General features: G+C 45.9%; 1 protein-coding gene across 1 annotated transcript; it reads right to left on the reverse strand.

Annotated features, from left to right (window-relative positions):
- Nucleotides 1-1099: 1099 nt before the first annotated feature.
- On the reverse strand, nt 1100-19168 carry TMEM108 (transmembrane protein 108). The gene is given in 5 exon segments (XM_068405528.1): nt 1100-1222; nt 2649-2803; nt 12129-13241; nt 19119-19146; nt 19148-19168. Coding segments are annotated over 5 exon segments (1440 nt in total).
- Between the last annotated feature and the right edge of the window lie 5523 nt (nt 19169-24691).

Genomic DNA, 24691 nt, shown 5'->3' on the forward strand with positions numbered 1-24691 from the left:
GGTATGAAGAAACTTGATCAATGGCACCAGCAGTCTAAGCACCCAAGATAAATAAAAGTGGAGAAGTAGAAATGTGGTCAAAGCCACAGCATTCAATTGGTGCGAGTCCCTAGTCACCAGATTTCAAGATTTCTGATACATTCAAAGGAGGTTTCTGCTCCTTTGAAGGTGATACTCTATGTGCCTTCTTTTGAGGCTGTTTGCTCTGCAGGAAATAATTCAGGACTCAGTGGGCTGGAGTGGAGCAGCTGTGAGTCCAATGTGTAGTGTGGTTAGAACGTTTATGCAGCAAAAGAAGTCATTCTTGCTCTTCCTCATGTAAAACAGTTTTGGAGCTCAAGCTGGACCTTGGCTCTCCTGTTGAAGTCTGAAGAAGGTAACATAAAAAGGTCATAGGGCAACATTACTACCCCAATGGGTTTGCCCATGTCTTCCATGGGCCTGGGTCCCGTGGGTGCATCAGGTTTATCATCCCACTGTAGCCCAGCTCCCCTGCCCAGCTGGCAGACCCTGGCTGGTTTCTACCGGAAAGGGGACTCCAAAGGGCTCATCCCAGTTGGTGCTTAGGCAGTGCTGGAGTCACACAAAGGATACCAAGACTGGCACACGAGCCATACGGACTGGTTCTGTCTGATTTGTGTTCTAGCTTGGCGGTCTAAACAAAAGGAGTGACAAAAGTCATTTTACAGCAGGAGGAGGGATGGTCACCGAGCAGGAATGCTCATGGCCAGGCTGCGTGATGTCACGTAGGACGCAGGATGCTGTACCCAACACATGCCACCTGCACCAAAACCAGCCTAACCTAATATTCTTCCAGACCAAGTATATTTAGCCGTAGATTGTAAATGACAGCGAAGAAAACAGTCCATCTGACAGGTGTTTTGCTTAGAAATACCTTTATTTTATAAAGCCACAGTTTGTTCTGTAAAGTTTTACCACACTTATAAAAAAGGGGCTGACAATTCTGAGGGAGAAAAGAAAAGCTGAAAACATTTCTTGTAATTCAGGGTTACACAAAGGTTATATTTATAATATATATATTTATTTATAATTTGGAGACAGTAGAGATGAAACTGCAATACACGGGCAGCTGTGGGGGTCATATTTCAGAGACTTGCTCATGTCCTACAAACAGCGTTTCTTGACAGAAGGGGTTCACGAGGACCATCCCGCTGTCGCGATAGTCGCCATTGGCGGGGGAGCGTGGCTCAGAGAGGTGGTCCTAGGAGAAAGAGAAACAGGGTGAGCACTTCACACGCCTCACCCTCCCTGAGCACACAGGGCACTGTGCTGCCCTGTGCGAACGCATGGGGGGAACGGACTGCTATTTTTATTGCTTCTCCCAATCCTTCAAAAGAGCTGGAGTTCTGGGGGCTCTGGCTCCCAGAGAGTTAAATTTGGTGAGCTGGTTTTGCCCTTCTACAGGCAGTAGGAGCTCTGGGTGAAGAGCTCTGATAATCAGGCTGATTCTTTCTTGGTCAGGCGCACCAAACTTCAGGTCCCTTAGCAGAACTTGAGCTTTTTTTTTTTTTTCACTTTCATGACACACTGCAACGGTTTCCTGTCTATCAGCTGGGCTTGACTCCTCAAAGATGCATTTTCAGCTTCTTTTTAAGGTCAGAAAACCACATATATGGTTCCAAGCTACCCGAGCATGCCTCAGTTCAGTCATAATTTGATGAGGTTTAAATGACTCAGATGACAGCTTCAGGAGACCATCCTAGATGTGAACAGGCCTATCATTCAATTCTTGGTAAGTCTAGACCAAGTCCTGCCTTAGCTTGAGCAACATGATTGTCAGCAAAGTGGGGTTAATGAAGCAACTGTGAGTGCTTGCCTAGTTACATCTCAGAGGTTCCTTTCTAAACACATTTTTTTTTATTTAATGAGATGAGTTAGTCAGCTAGCTGATCCGAAAGTCACTTTAGCATAAACCCAAACTCTCCACTGTTTCTAGGTTTTAAATACATTTGAACTAAGCTAAATTATTCTTCTTTATCTTCGAGGCCAGGGAATACATTTCTATCAAGTAGCATCACCTGCCCACATATGAATAATCCCACTGAACCAGTCAGATCCCTTAAGTAAAGGCTGATGAGTATACACCACCACTACACACTCTCATACTTTAATGTTTTGATTGCTTATATACTGGGAAGACTCACCCCCTGAACTGGTATTTGAGAAGGTATAGGCAGCTCCTGAGACATAAATGCACAAAATTTCTTTGCATTATTAACTCCTGCTACCCCCCTTATATGAGGCTGTGTGGGACACGCACAGCAGACAGATTAGAAGGACCGCCTGTCAGTAACAAGGCAGCCCAAAGAGCTCTCCTAAGCAGTCATGGTATGGCTGTAGGCTCAAAAGGAAGACACACCCAGGAACAAATTCACCTGGAGGTGGTTAACTCCCACGACCCCGCAGCCATACAGAACATATCTGCAATGGCTGGCAAGAGGATGGCAATCTGGTTTTGGTGGCATATTCATCCCATGTTATACACATGTGGGGGTGAGTCCTTCTCAAAAAGCTGTTTCCCTAAATATGCATAAGGGTTTCAATGCTTTATTAATATGACTTCCCCTCCCCTTCTCCCAGCTGGCTTCAGTTACAGTTTTCAGACACTAGCTCTGCATGTGAGGTACCTCTGAAGTCTCCAGGGACTGGATCTCTCTCGGTAACTCTACAGCATGCCTGTTGAAGTAGTCCATGGTAATAGCGTTATTCCAATAGCTCAGGTTGTTTTCTGGGTTAGATGTCTTTTTCTTCCTCCTCATGCAGCATACTGTCAGCAGAACTGCTGTCAATAGAAACATGTCAAAAATTGGTTATTTCCTTTCAATAAGGACTCATCAGTACCATGGATTTGCTTTTTATGTTACTTAAGAAGAGAGCTGGCGACCTTCATTCATACCATTCACTCTCAGTCAGATCTAGCTGTCTGCTAACAAACCCCACACAATTAAGTCAGAATCTGAGCCAAGCAGATGAGGCTTTGGGCTTGGCAGGGTATGCAGTTTTTACTGTCTATTTGATAAGAGTTTATAATCTTCAAGATGTGGCTGCCTGGCTAATGAAAAGCTTTGGTGTTGTAACTGATGGTTTTTCAATGCCTAAGCTGGGATTTATAGACCCTCTAGGACAGAGGGCACTCCCCAGGGACTGCTAAGGATGTCTCTGCATGGATCTTTTCTGCTTCTAGTGTGTTCAGATGCAATGAGCACATTAGCAAATGGGCAGTGAGAGACACCTGTCCTAGGGTCAAATACCAAATTCATAAACACACGTAGTTGCACATCTTCAATACCAAAAGCTTCTGCCCTGAAGTGCCACCGATCCCTGCCTCTGTCACCTGCTATTCATAACTTGGATTTTGTGTACTTTGTGACCATGCTCCAAAATATCAGCGACCAGCAAGGCGAACAGATAGGCTCCTGAGCAGGATGAGACAGTGGTGAGGGGGCGTGGAGATCCCCTCCGGCACCCATCTCGCGTAGCTAACGCTTCCAGGGTAGCATTAACCCCAGAGCTGCGGTTTCCCTGCCTGTGTCCATCAGCTGTGTCAGGATGTGGGATCTACTGATAAGCAGAATCTGTTCCCCACGCTTGCCTGGGCATCGGTGGTGTCTGAGCCTGGCTTTTTTTCTTATCTGTGGAGCACACTTAAGCTTCTGCAATCTGAAATATTTGAGCTTGAAGTAGAGCAGTTAGGCAAGACGAAGTGACCAGCAAGTGAAACTTGTTGATACAATTGTCTGTCTGGTCTGAAGGCCACAGGGACCCTCCTGACCGCCGAGATGGCAGGATAACGCTCCCCCGGTGGGCGAGCCAAACACAAAGCTGGTGGAGTGTTATTTTCCGAAATTGCTTTCGGTTTAGTCCTCTCTGTTGCCATTCAGGTGGGTAATCTTGGCAATTCTACGAAAGCCAGGCAAACCCGCTGTGACGCACTTAGGGTCCCACTGGTCCTTGCTGAGGCAGAAGCTAAGGCGTGTACAAGGTTTTGTTCAGAGGAGTAATGCATAAGTGTGCTTATCTTACACCTGTGGAATTAACTGACCAGTTGTGCTTGGAATCTACCCGATTTATACAGACAGACAGGTAGCTGGACATGTACTTACTTTGATTTGTACCTGCCATAAATTCACTCCGTTATTTCTAAACCCCTCATGGTAGAAAAGAAGAGAGAAAATATTCATGAAGCAGAAAAATGTATTATTTTCTCAGCTACAGCCAAGATTATTTATTAGAATTATAGCCCAGAGGAAAGAAAAGACTGCAGAGAGGTCAAAGCTGCTTTGTATGTTTTGACAAACATTGCAGCTACCTATATGGCACGGGCCTAATTTCTTATCCCATCTACTCACATAAAATGGCAATACAAAAGTGCAAGACTAGAGCTCTATTTAAAACAAAAGAATAAGCTACTAAGAAAAGAAAAATTTAATGGGTTTGAGTTCAGGCAGTTTATGTCTCATTCAAAGGGAAAGGTGAGCATATGCTATAAATCTTCTTCCGAAACTAATGGAAAAATCTCCTGCGCTGTTCCTGCATGTTTCAGAAAAGCAGGAATAATAACTTCATTTGCTGATAGCTCGACAGCACGACTCCTGCTGCTGCGCCCACAGGGTGGCCAGCAGGACTAGGGAAGTGATCGTCCCTCTGGACTTGGCACTGGTGAGGCCGCACCTCGAATACTGTGTTCAGTTTTGGGCCTCTCACTACAAGAAAGACATTGAGCTGCTACAGTGAGTCCAAAGAAGGGCGACAAAGCTGGTGAAGGGTCTAGAGCACAAGTCTGATGAGGAGCGGCTGGGGGAACTGGGGTTGTTTAGCCTGGAGGTTCAGGGGAGACCTTATTGCTCTCTACAACTACCTGAAAGGAGGTTGTAGTGAGGTGGGTGTCATTCTCTTCTCCCAAGGAACAAGCAACAGGATGAGAGGCAATGGCCTCAAGTTGTGCCAGGGGAGGTTTAGATTGGATATTAGGAAAAATTTCTTCACTGCAAGGGTTGTCAAGCATTGGAACAGGCTGCCCAGGGAAGTGGTGGAGTCACCATCCCTGGAGGTATTTAAAAGATGTGTAGATGTGCTGCTTAGGGATGTGGTTTAGTGGTGGACTTGGCAGTGTTAGGTTAATAGTTGGACTTGACGATCTTCAAGGTCCTTTCCAACCAAAACAATTCTACGATTCTGTGGGGACCACCAGAACTGCTCTCCCTGCCCAGGGAAATGCCCATCCTCCAGAAGGGCTGCATCTTTGCTCCCTACTTTGCTGCTACCCTTTTGGCATCCCAGACCAGCCTGCAGGCTCATTAAGATTAGAAAGCGAAGCAGGACCTACATTTAGTCCTCCCCATTGCTGGCATGAGCCAACAGACCTTGGAGCTTTTCGGTACTCCAGCAACAAGTGCTCCCTAAGGCACAGAGCATTTTTGGAGGTGCCTGAGGATATGAGAGCCCCAGTAAAGCCAACTCTATCGCTGTGCAAATATTGTGAAAGCCTGAGGTTTAACAGCTCATAAAATGTTGTGGCTGCTGACAGAGAAGTATCAGATTTGGGTTTTGGGGGCTGGAAAGCCAGTGACACTGGGTTGAGAGAGATCTCTGCTTCTTCCAGCAGGAAATGGCCTTGCCATGTGCAGACATGGTTGCTATGTAACAATAATGCACTCTCCCTCAATTACACTCTTGGCCTCCAACCTTAGTGCACACACAAGCAGATGGATGGACGACTGTGGAAAATGGGTTCCTGAGCTTCCTTAAATAATAGAACATATTTTAGCAAAAGGCTGTCTACCTAAGCTGCCCTAATTCAAAGCAGAAGAGACCTGATTTAAGAGAGAAAGAGAGGACAGCAGGGCTGGAATGGGGCTATTCCCTCTTCATCTCCTATTAAGTACCCTTTTGGGGCATATTTTAGTGAAATTAATGTAGCTAACATAGGACCGCTCACTTCCATAACAACACTAGGAACAATTTGCTCCCATGATTAGAATTATGTGTATTACAGGAAAAACTCTTTCCAGACAGACAGTTGCAATGGCCAGCGAGGACATATTAAGTAGATGAAATACATAGAGAGCAGAGATGGTTTGGAAGGGAGAAATGGCAATAATAACAACAGAGCTGAAGAGAGAAACAGCAGCTGCAATACCCTGCTTATCTTTCCTGCGATATTATGTGATGTCCTCGTAAGGATGAGAAGTGCTGGTGTTCAGTGCTACCATGTGTCACCTCTGTTTCAGAGGTGGCCAACCCTTTGGGCAGAAAAAGGGCTAACTCTTCTCTGTTTTTTAAGCACTCACCTGGATGCTTTCTGGGAGTCAGGAAAGCTAAACCGACTTTTCCCTTTGCCTGCTCCATGTTAAAGTCACTAGCGAGTGCCAAGAGAAGGACACTTCAGCATTGTCCCTGTGTTAGCCTGAAGCTCCCCATATGGAGATCACAACACACGTCAGGAAATATCATGGGTCTCTGTAATTTTGTGGACACTGGAGGTTCAGGGAGTTCAGAAGCATTTCTAACCTGAATCCTTTGACCTGCTGCTAGCCTGGAGGGAGAAAAGTCAACCCACACGTTCAGGGGCTAATCTGCTGACAAGCTCTGGCTCTGACGCTGGCCTCTTTCTGGCCCTAAGGCAAATTATGTCTGCATTATCTGTCTCCCCACCCATGAAACAGGACACAATACATCCCACAAACAGGAAAAATGAGATACTCACGGAGTTACAGGTTTCTGGGCTGGTGGGAACACGTCCATCATCTACTCTCACCTGCACAACACCTGCACACCAGGAGACTTTCACCTGTTAACTCAACCATAAGCTGTACTTAAGGTACAGCGTATCTCATAGGAAACTACCCAGCTTCATTTAGGGACAAGGAGTGACCGGGTATCCATCCCACTCCCACAAAGTTTGTTTCAATGCTTAATTCCATTGTGGGGACATGTTTACATTCCCCTCGTTGTCTAAATACCTCCAGCTTCCACCGCCACTTTCTCAATCTCCTTTTGCCTTTTTTATTAAAAGCTTCCACTATGCTATCAGCAATGTCCCCTATGTATGTGGGCTTCAGCCTCTTCTTGGACTATATGATGACACAAGTGGAGTTATGTTGCATTCCTCAGCTCTTAAATGATTTGCACGGCTCTTTTCTGATATTCCAATGTTTTTTTAAAAACATAAACCACTAGGATTATACACCATATTCAATACTGGCCTCATAAATGCAGTGTTATGAGATCATACCAACTCCCTACGGTTTCCTGATAGTTTTTTGTCTTTCAACTCACTTAAATATTTCCCGATCTTACATAGCTGCATACCCCCTTCTCCCACTCTCCAGCTCCCACATAAAACACACTGTTAACAGACCTGAATGTTGCAAGCACTTAAGTCAGGAAATATTCAGAGCAAAGGATGTTAATTTACTTCTCCCTATGCCTGCAGATCATAACATTAAGTTTCTACAGAACTCTTGCCTCAATGACTAAAACACTGATTTTTTTTTTTGTATTTCTTTCAATTTCCCTCATTTACTGTGGCTGTCTACGGCAGTACAGCCTTAGTTGTGATACAGGTATCATGATGGGTTTGGTTATTGACCACGGCTGCTTACATCTGGAGACAGGAGGCTCTTCTCCAGCTCAGCCTGAGCTCACACCTGGGGATTAGGCTCAGGGCTTGGGATCTCTCGCTTCAGACTGGGAAGCAAACGTTCGTAAGTTTTGTGATGGAGAAAGTGGGTGAGATAATTTTGGAAAGTGTCCCAGTGCATGAAATGTGAGCTAAGTGGGGTTAGGTCCAAGGCAATTCTTCATATATTCTTTGAGTTCTGCTGACGCCTGCGTTCGGAGGCTCAGCCCTGCTCTCACGTTCTCCCGTGTCAGCAGAACTGACTGAATGAATTGATTTCTGCGCATCTGATTTGCAAGTTTCTGTTCTTCCACGTTTTATTGTGTCATTCCATAATTACAGAGGTGAAGTACTGGGAACCCAAGGACCAGGAAAGTGGGTTTTAAAATGAGTTCATATTGTGTCTTGTTCTGCGTCGCAGTGACAGGCACCCACACACGTACAAACGCACGTGCACAAATATGTTCCAGGCTGCCTGAAGGACACCGCAAAAACAACTCAAACTGTGACATGCAGAAAATATCGGTATCAGTGTTATATATGACTTTGTTTTTCTGGGAATGCACTGATACAGAATACTTCATTTTTGCAGCCCTCAAATGGCATTAGCAACATCACCCCTGTTATTTACACCGTGAAACTGAGATGCCAAAAGGTGAAATGATTTCTTCAGGTTCACGCAGCAGGTGTGGCTCACACATCCCTATTCAAAGCATTATTTTTCTGGCTAGCATCTTAAGGGACTTCAGTGGGACTCAGAAACCTACGCATCTTTAAAGAAATATGTACTGTAAGGACAGGGAGGCTAAATCCCATCTCTTATTTCAGCAGGCAAGCTCCCGAGGCCCAGGTCTTCAGGCTAGTGCTATAGCCACTGAGCCGTGCCACCAGCTCGGCTGGCAGGACCTGCCAGTCCTCAGTGGGGCTCAGATGCCAGGGCAACGTGATGCTGGGCAAACGCTCTGCTGCTTCCTGCTCTTAGGTGCAAATCCCCACAGCAGGCATGGACCAGCGAGGAGCCCCGGCAGGGTCTTTCCTCCACGAGAAGTGCTGCATCCCAGTCACTTCTTCCAGTGGGGACAAGGAGCCAAGGGCTCCTGTGGCCAATCTCTAGCAGGTCACTTCCCCTGCTATGGAAGTTAAAATGCCCACAGGTTTTCATTTAACAGGTGCCTGTCAATAAAAGGTGTGACGGCGAGCAGTGCCCTACTGTGCCACGCGTCGGAGAGGGACAGATGTGTCTCTGCAGCATCGTCGTGTGTTTTCCTTTCCGAGGATTTCAGGCAGCACAAGCTGTGCCCAGAAGCCCCCTGAGAAGGAATGCTGTTCAAGCCTCCTCACCACCCCTCACACAGGGAAACAGCACAAGGGCTCCTTGCAGAGGAGAGATGTGCTGGCCACTGCGCAGCTCTGCAAGGGCTCTCAAACAGCCCAGAGGTCAGTGAGCCAGCTCAGAGGACTCCTCATTAGCAGGAGGAGGGTGTCGAGTTAATTAGCTTCCTGCATCTCTGCAGCCTGCACAGGTTCCCGTTGCCTCTCCTCACCTCCTTCCCCTTCTTTCCAGGGTGTGCTGGTAACCTCCCTGTCTCAGGGCTGCCTCTCTCCCCGATGCAGGGCCTTACCCTTTCTCACAGCTGTCTCAGCAGCAGCTCTGGGCTTGTTGTCCCCCTCGGTGGGTCTGGCCAGCAGCCTTGAAGGTGCCAACCCACAGCTGCGGGACAGCAATAACCTCCCAGGAAAGGAGTCCTCAGTGACTTTCTCTGCAGCTCCTTCCCTCCTAAGGCAGCTCAGGTATTTAAGAACATGGGGCTGAGTCTCGATATCCTACATACCTTCACCTGTCAGCATCCCAAGGCAGGAGCGGGACAGTGTTTTCTCAATCTGTGCCCACAACATCTGTGAGACCCTTTCACTGATAACATTTTCACCCCTTGAAGATGAAATGAAATCCAAATGGCTGTACTCTTCATCCGCCTCTTAGCATCAGCCCCCTCTAGACCAGAAGTGACGAGCAAACGCCAGCGCAGGGCCTTCTGTCCTCAGCTGCAGGCGCCTGTGCCCGGGAGGTGGCGACAGTCCCCTTCGCACACCCCACACCACGCACTATACACCACACACCATACACCACACCGCACACCCCACACTATACCCCACACCACACACCATACACCACACCACACACCCCACACCACACACCATACTCCGCACACCCGTGCCTGAAGATACACAGATGCCCGAGGGTCAGGAAATAACAGGCCCCTCCGGTGTGCAAAGCAGAGGGGAGCCACGACCGATACCTGTGCATCTGGGTAAAAGTGTTTTAGGTTGTTATAACTTATTTTTCTTCTAAGAATAATCTATGCCTGTACAATAGTACTTACCATGGCACAGTTTAAACAGCATAACTTTGGGATGAAAGCAATTCCCTAGGCACTTCAGCCAGATCCCAAAAAACCCCAGTTAAATGCCTGCCGACCATTCATTTCAACTCTGAAATACGCCTGAGAATCCCCAGATTTTAAAAGGAGAGTCCCACTGAAGACCATCCTCAGAAATCTGGTCCTGAAAGCAAGACTTACTTAAATATTTGAATTATTTAAACAGTTGCATTAGAGCTGGTATAGGTAATTTTCAAAATAACGCTTGTCTTTTACGAAATGTAGCTTACAAATATAAGAAACAGGATAGGCACAGTCATATGAACACATACTGTTCTGGCAAATAAGAAGGAAAGTTTAAACACCAATATTTAATGAATAGTGGGTTAGAAGTGCTGCCAACAGACTCTTCGTATTATTATTAAAAATAATAATAACTATCATTAGTCATTAGCTTATATATGGCACACTGCAGGCAGAGACATACACCAGTTTACACACTGGTTATGCTTCCTATGCTGGTGTTGTATGGCATAATATTTTGTGTTTTTTATTTGGACACTTTCTATCTGGATCAGCTTTCCTTCTGAATACTGGCCCAAAACATAATGCTTGGAGAAATGTATTTGATGCTCTGTTTCTACTGACTGATAGACAAGGCACTGTTCATCAACTCACCAGCTATCGCTGCTTCTCATCATGCTGTCCTTGCTACATCCCAGTTTCTCCTCTCCATCTTTAGCAGGAGTATGTATGCACAGTTCTGCTTTGGTTTCTCTTTATTTTGATTGTCCCTCTTTTGGGTTTAAGCTTTGTTCTCACTCGTGGTTTTAACCACATTGGCAACAGCAGAACCGGTGGTCCCAGAGGTACCAGTCTAACAGATATGCTGAGGCAATCCAATACCCTGCAGCTGCCAAAGGGATCCGTGCCGCTGCCTTGCCAGGTGTATCCCTGCAGCCTCATCCGCGCCAGGCCTCGTGCTCATCTGACCCTGCGGGGAGCTGATTCAGCTCACGGGGTGGACAGAAAGTACCAAAGAGCAAAGTGGATATTTTTTGGCCACTTTAGCAATCTGAAGGTGGCTCAGAGAGGTGTGAGGTCAGGCCCAGGCAGAGGCAGAGGGGCAGGATCAGGTGGCTGCGCCTCGGGGAGGGCAGGAGAGAGCAGCGCTGTCCTTTTTGGCAGGAGTGAGATGTGTGCAAGACTGGCTCAGCCAGCTCATCTAACCTTGTCCTCAGTGTAGCTCGTAGGATTAACACTCAATGCAGTTGGCTGCCACCCTTTCATGTTTCCGCAGGCAGCAAAGCCTGGGAAATGTTTATGTTTTTGTTCCACAATCACCCCGCAACCCGTTCAGTGTCTCTTTCTTGGCTCTGTAGTGTGAAACCCGGGATAATATGTTGTCCTACTTTGCAGTTATAACCCAGCTAAGCAGGGGACACCCTGGCATCCACTCACAAGCTTTCTCATCATTCAACCATGTGTTTTTTTTGTAACTGAGTCAAATGATGAGACCTTAAGCCAGCTCTGGAAACTCAACCTGCCCTGGTCCCACAGGTGGCTGACTCCTGATGTCTGAAGGACAAGATTTCAAACTCTTCCTGCTCCCTTGGCAGCTGCAAGGTTGTAATTAAAATGCAGGAAACGAGTACTTTGGTTATCAAACTTTAAAATCTGATTGATAGTTCATGAACTGCCTGCAACGGAATATTTTATTGTGCTGGAAAACTGGTGTTTCCTAAGGTATTAGTCGTTAAAACGGTCATTAATCTTTTGGGTTAGCAGTGGGCTTTTTAAACCCGGTTCCAGGGGAGAATATAGCGGCTCCTAGATTAAAGACTAGAGTTGTTCAGCCTTCTGTTACACCCTCAAATGGCCCAAAAAGACTAGGTGGTTTCTCATAGCAATGGAACAAGTATGCTCTGAGGGTAAACATGACAGGCCTGCATTTTGGAGCTAAGCACTTTGGTCAGGGAATGCGTTAGCTGTGTAGTGATTGCTTCTCATCCATCTCAAGCTCTGCACCTGGTCCTTGAATCATGGGCCGAAATCTGAATTTTAAGGAAAGAGAAAAAGAAAGCAAAACAAAGTGGCAATCAACTTACAACATGAGGATATAGGTACACTGATGGCCAGAATGATCCAGGCAATGTCCATCTTGCTGAGACAGATGGTTGCTCTGTGCTGGGGTTTGTCCCCCTCGGTGACATGGGAGATATTTCCTTGCACCCCAGGTTTCCAGGTCCCGGCAGGAACCAGTCTGTTTAGGAAGTTCCCGGTGGCGGTGGAGCCAGCCGTGGAAATGGAGCTGGACAACCTCGTGGCAGGTGCTGCGGAGAGAGCACTGCCCAGCAAGGTCACGTTAGTCGCCGCGCCGTGCTGTGTTGGAGTGGGTCCCTTGGGGTCTCCTGCTGCCGGGGAGGAGATGCTGACGTCAAAACTGGTCTGAACTGAGTGACCCGCTGCTGCTGTTGCGGATCCAGAGCCAGCAAACACAGGGACATTTGTACTGAGATTCAAGGTTACCCAAGAGTTGTTTTTGCTCAACATATCCCATACGCCGTAGCGGGTGGGTTTAAAAGGCACCGACACTGCTTCAGGATCAGTTGATGGTCCAGCAGTTGTGGTGGCAAAATCTGCCTCCTGCACCACTAGCTTGGCCCCGTCCCCTTGCTCTGCTTCCCTAAGGCTTCCCGAGGAGTCACGGTGGGGAGAAGGGTCTGAGTGTGTAGTTCTTGCCAGCCCCGTGCCATTGGGATCGCTGGACGCTGTGGTTTGGGACTGAAATGGGTGGTCTGTGAAAGGGCTCCTCAGGGTAGGGAAGGGAGAGTGCAGGGCCGTCTTTAGGTAAGGCTCTGAGGACTCCGTGAAGTTGCCTTTGAAAACCTGGAATATTTTCCCCTTGGGGCGAGTCTGTCCCGAGTACAAAGCACTCTGGTTGTATAAATGATACGTTTCCATTTCGCCAGCGTGGGGGCCGCTTGCTTGCTTTTGCCCGGTGGAAGGGGCTTTCTCCGCCAGGCTGACGGGATGGGGAATGGCATGAGTGGACGTGGAAAGGGGCTCTGCCGCGTGGCGGTCTTTGTGGCGAGTTGTTGTTCCCATGGCTGTGATAGTGGTAGTGTCCATCGGGAAGCCCTGAGAGGAGGAGACAGTGGGAGACAGTACCTGAACAGAAAACACCAGCTCTTCTGTCAGTGCCAAGATCAGTAGAACACCTGGAGGAAAAAACACAGAGAGAGGTTGAGACACCAGGGAGGGACCAGCAGATGAGGAATGGGGTGGCTTCCATGTCTGGCAGGAAGGAATACCTTCCATGTTCTGCAGAAGGACAGAAGAGTTAGCATCCAACTTTGTTGGCTTCTCTGGGAAAGTAGGAAGAGAAAGGAAAATCTGCAGGGGCTACGGTGGCCCCATGGCTGTGGGAGTGACGAGGTGGGAACAGGAAGGTTGCGGGGAATCTCTGCAGTAAAGGGAGAGGGGAGCTTGCAGTATAGACTCAGGAGAGTGCTTTAAAGTGCCACAGGTGGGTGATTTCCCTGTAGATGCTACAAAGCATCCTACTCTTTAGGGGTAGAAACAAAAGACATTTTCATTTTTGTTTTAGTCAGGAGGCCTCCAGATGAACATCTGCATCATTATGGGGAACCTCAGTCCACTCAATCTTTTGGCTGCAAAATCCTAAATTTGCCTCCCTCCAGTCTTGGATGCCATTAAGCAATCTGTATTTTGAGAGAGTAGCTGCTTAGCCCTTGCCAAAAATTAGGTCAAGAAGGGATGTCTGATGAGAGCGCTTCCTGGGTTATACATGCTGTCCTTTACTTAGCAACTTCGGAAAATCTAGTCACTTATTTTGAAGTATGAGATGTGGAAAACTCCCAAATGTTAAAAATGAACAAGAAAACATAGCTATCTATCTCAGCCGTTTGAAAATGCCATGTGATTATTAGGGGTCTGACTCAATCGAACACAACTGCCCTTCGCACCCCTACGCAAATGTTTGATTGTAACCTGTTCTGTGCTCACACGTGCTGTGGGACTGGATTGTGCGAAGTTTGCCCCCCCACACCCTCTGTGGTGCGCATCGTTTCATGAGGTGCCAGATTCACACCGCTGGGAACATCAGTTCTTCCATTTATTCCTAGTCCAGATAATGGACGTGGGCAGCTGCAGCAGTATAAGCCTCCCTGGGATGCAGGGCTAATATGCCTTGAGTTAGCGTGACCCGCAGGGACCACATCAATCACACGTCACCGTTTCCATATGTTGAAGCTGTCGAGTGTAATGTGGATCTCTGCCCACTAGGAAGCACACGGAATAAATCCATTTTGCACAGTCCACCGAGCATCATCAGATGGCACCGTTAGCACTGCGCTAGTGTGAATTTCAACCAGCGGTGTCAAGGTGAAAGACGTTGTCACAGTCTTAATGAATCAGGCAGATGAGTTCGTCAAAGCTGCAGGACTCCAACCTGGGTAATGATCACCTTCCAGCCAAGACTGTGGAGTACCTTCCTGCCCCCTTCTCCACCCTCCTCCCCTTTCTAGGCTTGCCAGCTTGTTCTGTGAGCATTGTTATGCCATTTAGTTCTACCCTACTTGGGAATATGTGTTACGGGCACCAGCAGAAAAGGAAGACAAAGACTTGGGAAAATGAAAGAAAATCTTTGATCAGGTGTCCCCTGGGCCCTAGGGCTCTGCTGCACGTTGGTCAGAGGGAAATGCCATGAAATGTGTTTATTCTGAATCATTCACACCCATTCACAAGCAATGCAATACACGTAGCACAAGCTCACCAAAGGAGCAGTACCTATTCCTCTTACCCAGATAAATGCTCTACTTTGATCACTAACCATCATTTCTGAACCAGAACAGTGCAGAGCTCTGCAACCATCAAAAATTCACCCCATCTTGTCCCCAGCAGCCTCCTGTTACTTCGCAGTGTATCCAGAAGACGAAAACACTGACCTGATAACGTAGTGAGAGCCAATTACAAGCAATGCACTTTCCACTGCCTGATGCTAAAATTAGCTCATATTTTTTTTTAATTTCTGAAATAAATATCTCTGCCAAATAAACCATCCTCTCAGACACTGCTTCCCAGCTGCTAGCCAGCCACAGACAATATGCTCTTAGTAGAACACCTAGTCAAAGAGAAAAACGTATTCTGTACGCTGAGATGCAACCAGGAGAGCAGATCGTGCTAGCCTCGTGGAGCATCACTCTTGGAAATGAAAGGCAGGAGTTATCTTCACATTTTTGGCAGCACTTATTCTGAGGTCAAGGTCAAAGCAGATATTCTAGTGTCCATATGGCTAATATTTCATGCCAAGACAAGCTGCTGCCACAGAACAAAGAGGAAAGGATGATGATTTATTTTGGATTTGGTGTGTGGAGATAATGTTTCAGGAAACTTTAGGCCTGCTGTTCTGAGCACACAAGACAAAGTGCCTTGATAGATCTTATGAGATAACTAGATTATAATGATTGTAATGCCTGCTAAAATTTTTGGATGTTCTTTGTGTAACTACTTTCTCTCACACCTCACATGCAAAAAACCACCCATCTCTATTGAGTTAATATTTTTCTCCAGGATATTCCTTAAGGAATAAGGAAGCTGTCAGCTTTTCTGCATATTGTGCCCCAGGGTTAGAAACCCTGATCTTTGGCTAAAAACCTACCTAATATCCATCTCCACTTCTTGAAATACTGATAAATTAGAAGCTTGCTACTATAAAGATTTATAATCTCTCTGGGACAGTCTGTTGTGGTAGCAGGTCACCACACATCAGGCACGGGAAGCCAGACGCATTTCATTAGTACCTTTAGGTGGCCTGCAAAGTATGAATTCAAAGGAAATACTACATCAGAAGTAATTTATCTGACAATAAACAATAACCCCCATGACATTTGGCTGTCTCAGGCTTTGGCAGTGAGGTTTTGCTCATCTACTGGACTCCCTTTAACAGCTTCTGCAGAGCCACTGTGGCCCCATAAGCTACAGCTTCTTAGGACTTTTTTTTTACTGGTTGAATGGACCACACTAACTCCTTCAGTGACATCTAGAGTTAATCTGTGCCCCTAACTACTGAAAAAATATTCAGCTTAGTAGATCATTGTAAAAGTAGCCAGTGCTGCATATTTAGGGAGAACCAGCTGATAATAAGTGGGCACTGCTGGCCCTTTTACATAGAATTAATTGGCTTTATAATTGATCAACAGCCAACTGGAAGGCAAAAGTAAAGCTGAAATCGGTATTTTCAGATGCTCTGCATCATCACCTAAGCGTGCTCTGGCTGGATTTGCGGTGACCTGATTGCCCAGAGCTCCCACTTACTTTTCTGTCACTTCAGGATATGTAATGTGTTACAAAGTGGGACTCTTATTGAGGTCCCTGATATCCTAGGCTTAAGCCCTGTTTGGAAACTTTGGCGTAAGCCTAGAAAAATGATATTCTGAATTTCTCTACTAAGGCACAGGAGGCATTTCTCATAGAAATGGACTTAACCGACCCCTTCAAATGTCTTCCCTTCCCAACCTCTGTCTCTGCTTCACAAATGCACTCACACTGAGAAAAGGGCCATGGTGGGTACAACGCCAATCATCCCCCGGTGCCTCAGCTTACCCTCAAGAAAACCTCTACCACTGAAAGAAAACGTTCTGGTTGCTATCAAGTTGTGACGGCCAACATTTTTATATCCCAGGTGGGTACATAGCAGATGCTCTTGGTCAGTTCAAAGCACAGTCCTGCAGCTCTTTGGCAAAATCCTTCAGTTTTGGCTGCCTGAGACTCTTAGGACTGATCTTACTTAGAGCATGAGCCCTTTGGGGTAAGGCCTGGCAGTCCTTACTATTTGCTGGCATAATGGTAATATAGACTGATGTAAGCACATTATAGCAAATAATAATAATTAACTATATTGTCAAAGGTCAGTTCACACCATTGCATTTTTTCATAAGGGGCCATTTCTAAGGTATAGGAGCTCATGCTCAGGGTGGGTCAAACTGGTTTGGCTTTTAAATGCTGTGTATCAAATTCCCACTTTTGGAGTCAATTTCATGACTCCATTAAAACCATTCAACCCTAATGAAAAGGTTGATTGACCTGACGTCTCGGTGGTGTGAACTGTGTCATCCTGTGGTCTTGCATAGTGCACCAAGAAAGGAGTATTAATTACAAAATGAATTAACTCAAGGATGAAGCACAGCAGAGTGACAGCAGAGTGTACACAGAGGGTGCTGATGTGCATTTAGCCATAAAACTCCTTCCTGACAACATGGTGCAATGGTTCAAATCTCAACAGGATCTCCCTGCAGTGCTTCTTCCTATCGTACACTCACATGGGAAGTCCAGGTGTGTACAATTGTGTATGTGAAGAAAATGAAGGGGTTCCTTTACAGCAGCGTTTTAGAAGACTGCGGTTGATGTCCTCAGTGAGTCTCAGAAAAGTCAGGGGTTAGGAATATTTTGCTTTCCCAGACTATGAAATCCGCAGGGTCTTGCCATTTAGGAACTTCCTCGTGGGTCTTTTACTTGCAAGCAGGAGGCAGAACTGCCTCCCTCCAAATCAGAAAAACAAAGTGATTCGGGTCCCAGCAGCTGATGTTCTTTGACTGTTTTATCTCAGGACCTCAGGAACTGCCGCTAGGAGCCAGTGTCCTGGTGTGCTGGTTTTGGCTGGGATAGAGTTATTTTTCTTCACAGTAGCTACTATGGGGCTGTGCTTTGGATTTGTGCTGAAAACAGTGTTGGTAACACAGGGATGTTTTAGTCATTGCTGAGCAGTGCTTACACAGAGTAAAGGGCTTTTCTGCCTCTCCCACCATCCCACCAGCGAGGAGGCTGGGGGTGCACAAGAAGCTGGGAGGGGACACAGCTGGGACAGCTGACCCCAACTGACCAAAAGGATATTCCACACCATATGACATCATGCTCAGCATGTAAAGCTGGGGGAAGAAGGAGGAAGGGGGGGATGTTTGTCTTCCCAAGTCAACATTACGTGAGATGGAGCCCTGCTTTCCTGGGGATGGCTGAACACCTGCCTGCCCATGAGAAGTAGTGAATGAATTTCTTGTTTTGCTTTGCTTGCACAGGCAGCTTTTGCTTTACTTATTAAACTGTCTTTATCTGAACCCTTGAGTTTTCTCACTTTTACTCTTCCGATTCTCTCCCCCATCCCACTGTGGGGGAGTGAGTGAGGAGCTGCGTGGTGCTTAGTTGCTGTCTGGGGTTAAAAAGCAACACTGGCATAGGACAACATTAAAAGGCTTCATTTAGGAGTTAATACTGCCTGGTGCTGCACGGGACACTTCATGGGCACTTCAAGAACAGCCTTTTTGCATGACACGGCAGAGCAAACATGCGGCTGTCGAGTCAGCTCACGCGTTCAGCCTCCCCAGGGCATCTCCTTTAAACAACACAAACTTACATAACTTCTGATCTAAAGCCTGTGGAAAGGTTCCCAATGACTTTAGCGGGCTTTGGACCAAGTCCTAATCATCAAAGATCCAGTGGAAACTTTTGAGCTGTACATCCACATTTTCTTTAGCAAATGAATATGCACAACCAGCTCAGTCTGGTGTTTGACCCCTTCTGGTCTCTGCTACCTCGGACCTTCCGGCAAGACAAACAGACCCACCCTGAGCAGTACTTGGCAACATTTTTTTGTTGTAGGAAGTCAGGAAGAGCTTTTTCTGCAGAGACCTACTGCTGGACTCATTATTTCAGACTGCCGTGGGCACGGGAAGCAAAGGGAGCCGTCCTACAAAGGACCTGTTAGCTACAGACCGAGGGCTGGGGTGCACATGGGCACCGTACGGGCTGCCGAAGCCTCTGCATACTTCTAACAGTCTCGACTTACTAATAGTGAGAGAAGGTTGTGCAAAACCTGATCAAAACAACAGCAATGTTGTTGTTGTAACAAAAGCTTTCTTCATGACACTATTAACTTCTCATGTGTCTTTCAGCAAACCCAAAATGTTACTGGGAGCAAAATGAATCTTTAATAGACAGAAACTGTGCAGAAAGTATGTATTGTTATTTTTGTTATGGTCATTTTCTTTGTAATCTATCAAAGCAATATGGTTTTCACTCACAATAAAGCAGCCTTTGTACAAACAAAGAGTTAAGCAAATTTCATCTCCATGACTGGTGGCAGAACTGAGGGAAGAAAAAGTAGGTTACTCTGCATAGAAATTTCTCTTCCCTGCCTGTGTATAAGTGGCTGTCATGCCAGAACTCCCAGATGCTAACTTATAAGTTATTGACAGTTTTGCCTTGTAAGTGTTAGACAGGGTGATCAACCCCAACTTCAAAACACAAGGTATTTGGTAAAATGCAGAGAATGAGACATGCAGAGTAACAGCTCTATTTGCAGTAACATAAAACAGCATCAGCAAAAGCTCTGGAAATCACATGTACACAGTAAGCAGTACTTGCTGACACTCCCTATGCAACAACAGTGACAGCTGCTACAGTTTTCATGTGGCAAGAATGTCCCGGTCCTTTACCAATACAAAAATATTGCAGAACACCATTACTGCCTCTAAGATGCACTTCCATCACAGGCTTCGAGAGAGTGAGTCTGTAAATCAAAATTAATTTCTGGTCCTCCGGTGTCTTAAACAATGGGTGATACAAATAGGACAGTGTCGTGTAGTTACAGAGCAGGCAGCTCCCAATTCATTCTCACACTGCACTGGAGACTCACAGATACTATGGGAATAGGTGCTTTAGAAATGCTTCAGATACCCTATTCAGCTAAATATATACAGACATCCGAGCTGTTGAACCTTGTGAAAAGGCTTACTGACAATCTAGGACAACAGTAATTACCGAGAGGAGGGTAATAAAAAGAGAGAGCCTGATTCTAGCTGCTTGTTCAAGGTAATCACTTACCTGAAAATATCATTTGGACTTGTCAGCAGACATCCTCACCTGCTCACATCACACAGATTTGGAAGCTTCATCCCTCAGTAGAAAAAAGAATAATACATCTTCTCCCTAACGAGGCAGCTGCACGCAGGAGTTGCTGTTATTGTTGGAACTGGTTTGGAGGAATGAGGACAGAGACAGCCCAGGCAGGCGTGTCTTGCAGGGCTGTGCAGCGAGAGGGCTCGCTCCTTTATGGAGTACCTTTGCACTGCAAGGCAAGATTACTCACTGAGCCAGTCCCCCTCTCTGCCAGCAGGTTGAAGGGCTGCTTGGTATTCCAGCTTGATTTCCCATCAAGTCCAGATACAGTTTGTCTGACATGGGTCTATTCAGATGCCAGAGGATTGCTGGCAGTTCTTGTTTTCTGGGAACAAAACAGCAACAAGCACTCCAGCTGCACGTCCTTGTGAGGCTGTTCAGCCCCTATTTGAAGGCAGAGTGCCCTCCCTCCAGTGCAGCGGTTGGCTTTTTGTGTGTGGATGGATTTTACAGACCTACCTCCTGCTTCTGTACCTCCACCAAACTTCCCACTTCATTCAGTTATCTCTAATGATATTAATATACCTGTCAGAGGAAAATATGGGGAATGAAACAGTGATCCTCTTCTCTCCTTCTCCTTCCTTGGCATCAAAATGCATATTCTGTATTTTATTGCTTCACTCCTCAGTGGTGAATGATGAATTTCTGCTTTGTAACCACGAAGAAGTCCACAGATCCTGCGATTTCTAAAACCATAATCCTGCCTCCCTTCTTCTGTTTCTTCTTGTCTTCTTTTTTGTGTTTCTCTCTTTCTTTCTGGCACAGCTGCGAGTCTGGAAGAACACACTGGCCAAAGAGCACAAAAATGTGCCCTGTGCAGCCAACTACCAATCCCTCAAAAGGCACGGGGAGACTGTAAGAGGGCAACAAGTTGGGGGCTTCTTGAGAGCAGTATAGGAATCCTCCAGGAGTCAGAGTCAGTCTTTGATTCAGAGTCCCTGTCATATCCAGGGGTGCCGCAACAGCCCAAGCAGTTTGTTATATGGGCTTTTCCCAAAATTCATTCCTAATATTTTGCTAGAGAGAAATGTGACTTCCTTCTTTTTTTTCATACCAGGTGAGAAGATCCTCCTTTTCCTGGCCTTGGATACAAGCACGTTGCAGACAGACTTCTTTTTTGATGCCACAGCCAAATCAGAAAGGAATGATGCTGTGACAATAGGTTTGAGATTTGGCAGCATTAGCAGCTACAGAGCCTCTGACAGTGACCCCAGTACTGATTTTCGGGGACTGAAGTCCCTATCAGGAAGGCTAGGCAGCTGCATATGTTATATCACAAGTATATTTTACCTACAGTTACACAAACTCTGTTTTTACAGCCATGATCATTTCATGGAGGATGCGGAAAGACAGAGTACAAACAATAATCTTAGATCGGCTTTGCATTTTTGTGCTCTCGTGCTGATGCTCCTTTTCTCCCTGCCATTTGCAGTTCACTTTTCACCCTTACTGTTTCCAGTCCAAAGGTTTTTCTAAATAAAGATATTTAGTGCATTATAAAAAAAATTAGTCCTTACAAATATCAGCTTGTTTAGCAGTTTCTAGAACTGAGGGCTGATTAAGAGCTTGCTGCTGAAACAATGATTTAGCACGAAGCTGCAGCTGGTGTAACAAGAGAACCATGCCACATATTTTAACCTCTGCTGGAGGATTTGCCACATCTGTAAGTAGTAACTCACCACAGATTTCTTCCCTGTGTGCTGTCATGGATGGAAACATATGGCTCAAAATTGCAGAGACCTTCGTTTGGAATTTCACATGAAAACTCTTCATAAAGACAGAGGCTCTGTGCATTCCCTTGTCCAAAAACACATGGAACAAACCAAAAATAATTTTAAAAGCACACGAATGTTCCTTGGTCTGACAGCTCCCCCCTCACACAAAGCTTGTCCAGCCCCAGCTTTGCAAATGCACATCCCTTCCTTTCCAGCCTTCACTTGGCAGCAGTTTTTGTTGGCAGGATGCTGTTGCCAAGGGAGACAGAAAGGATGTGCAGCTGGCTTTTCTTTCACCTGCACTTAGTGCTGCTGATCCTATTTACGTTACTGCAGAACCTTTGGCTTCTAAGAGACCTACCATCAATGTCACCGGACCTTTTGAAAAGTTTTGACAATGACACAAATAGCTGCGGCCTCTGATGGAAAGCTTAAAATAGGATCTTGCCAAAGAGAGGATGTAGTTGGTGTCACAGATGCTGACTCAAGCAAGGGTATCCATTTCACAAGCAGCAATAAGAAGGGGGAAAGGAAGATTCAAAGCCATCTTAAAAAGGTTTCTGACAACCCCCCAAAACAGTGAGTAACTCCAGATATGTAAAAGTTACATGCCTAGTCTAAGGTAGCCATGGCCCTGCAAGCAATTCACCCTATCCACAGGTTGACTAGTACCCCAGAGAGGCTCCTCTCTCCATTAACAAAAGAGGTCACATAGAGGATGATGAACTTTAACTAGATGTCCATCTTTCAGGTGATGAACATTAGGTGAGATGAATCCCACCTCGTATCCCTCTATGGTAATGCCATCCTGTATTTAGATGGCATTACCATAAAGCAATCCAAGGATTTGTTTAGTACAATGAAGGGATAAATAAAAATTATGTTTGAAAAGGTGAAATGTAGTCTCTGTATTGCAATACTTTCCAGGAGAGGAAATCCCACTGCTTTGGACATTCAGGACCAGTTTCTACTGAATGTCAGACAACAAGCCTTAGAAAGCAACACTTCATTGGCATGGAGAGTGGACTAGAGCAGGGCCTGGCAGCCTTTCCATGGTAATGCATTAGGAAGCATATTAGAGGGTAAGTGGGCAAGCACTAATTCAGCTGAAGCTAGGAGCTGCTGCCTCTCAAAGAAACAGCATGCTACTGATCAGCTGCGCCTGACCCCTGCAAGGCAAGACGTCTGGTGCCTGCTGAACTGGAAAGCATCAGGTAGCATTAGGAAGTAGGAGCCACTTCTTCATGCACAAGCCTTTTTCCAAAAAAATCACAGCTCCTAAACCTGCTGTACTCCTTTCAAAATCCTCCCACTTGCAGTTGGAGGTAACCAAGTCAGAGGCTTTTGATTGCAGCACTGGATGATATGTCTTTTCTAAACCTAATTTCTTCAGTACTAAGCCTCCAGCTCTTAGTAATTTACACCAACTTACCTATCAAATCAAGGACGCTTATTCTAGACTCAGGATACACTTTCATTACAGCACAGTAAATTTTAGCTTGTCTTTTCTAAGAAAACATTTATAGGAACAGGATGTTTATCCCTCTGTCTCTCTTTCCCAGTAACTTCTGATCCATGGGTGATTTCAAATAATTGTAACACACTGTATGACAACTGCTGAAGAGGCAGAGCAGAGCACCCTACTTGCAGATCACTCTGCTCCGACAATGCAGACCTTTTTTCTCCCTACTTGCAAAAGTAGGTAGAGAAATGTTGATACTTCAGCCAGAAGGGATGTTATAGTTATGCATAGGCTGACTAACTTCTACAAACCCTGAAGGTATTTCAGTCATTTCATCTGTTCACTGAAAGTAATTTGGATGATTTATTACTTACGCCCCCTTCAAATACATTATTACCTCCAAGTGCCTGGTCATCCTTGTGCTTGATCTCAAATGAGAGCTTGTAATGACGAGCTTCCACTGATTTGTTATGTGAGCAGGTAACACAATTAGAAATTAACTATTATATTTACCTGCAGGAAAACTTTACTCTGATTTTTGACCATTTAAGGTTTTGCCCATTAAGGTAAGGAAAAGGGATACTGTGCCTCAGAGTGAGTAAATGACATGTTAAGGGGCTTGTGCAGTTGTTCACTGTCTCAGTTTATCATTTGGGCAAGCGAGAACCAAGTCAGGTCACAATCAGGGAGTCAGCATTTCCAGTATGGGGGACTGGCTACTGGTTTAGGGGGAAAAAGGGTCAGATTTGAATGGGAATAATTCCCCATGTGGACTTGGGCTATAAAAGGTAGTGAGAGTTTCCACATCCAGATTTTCTCCTGTGAGCACAGCCCGAGGATGTAAGGTTACACATAAATCAGCCAGAAAGGCTGCAACGTGCTGCTCTTATTATCTGCTGGATTACACAAGGCTAGCAAAGCCTCTGCAGTGGATGTAAGGTTGCTAGGGAAAGTGAGCTGTTACTTTTCATGTCTGTTAATCTTTCCTACAAACTAGCACCAGCTTTCTTTTGGCTTTTGGAACTAAAGTTTGTATTGCCTCTTAGCTGCTTTGACTTGAATCTGGATTCAGCTGAGGCTGATTTCAGAACAACCTGGTTGTTCATCATGGCCCAACTCCACTGAGCCACACAGGTGCTCTGTGAGCTGCTCTGCAAGGAGCTCTGCTCATGGCCCGAGGGGTCAGCAAAGCCCCTCCATGGCCTGCAACGCATGGAGGTGCATGCCTGAAACTCAAGAATGCCAGGGGTGCATGTTCCATTGGACATACAAAGATAAAAGGGAAAGATCAAATTCCCTTCTTGAAAATATCAGCTGCTCACTGCAGAGATGAAGAAAGGGGTTTATGTGCTGTTAGGTGAATTGCAAGATTGCACAGGTATTGAGAGGTGGATTTTTTGCTATTCTTTGATGCTGGGTATCAGTCTGGAAGGAATGACGGTCCAACTTGGTGTAGTAAATCCAATGTTCTTGTAAGTAAGGTCACAGCCATAGCCAGATATATTTTCTGCTAATGAGA

Source organism: Nyctibius grandis, chromosome 7 (genome assembly GCF_013368605.1).
Source record: "Nyctibius grandis isolate bNycGra1 chromosome 7, bNycGra1.pri, whole genome shotgun sequence".
NCBI classification, from domain to species: Eukaryota; Metazoa; Chordata; class Aves; order Nyctibiiformes; family Nyctibiidae; genus Nyctibius; species Nyctibius grandis.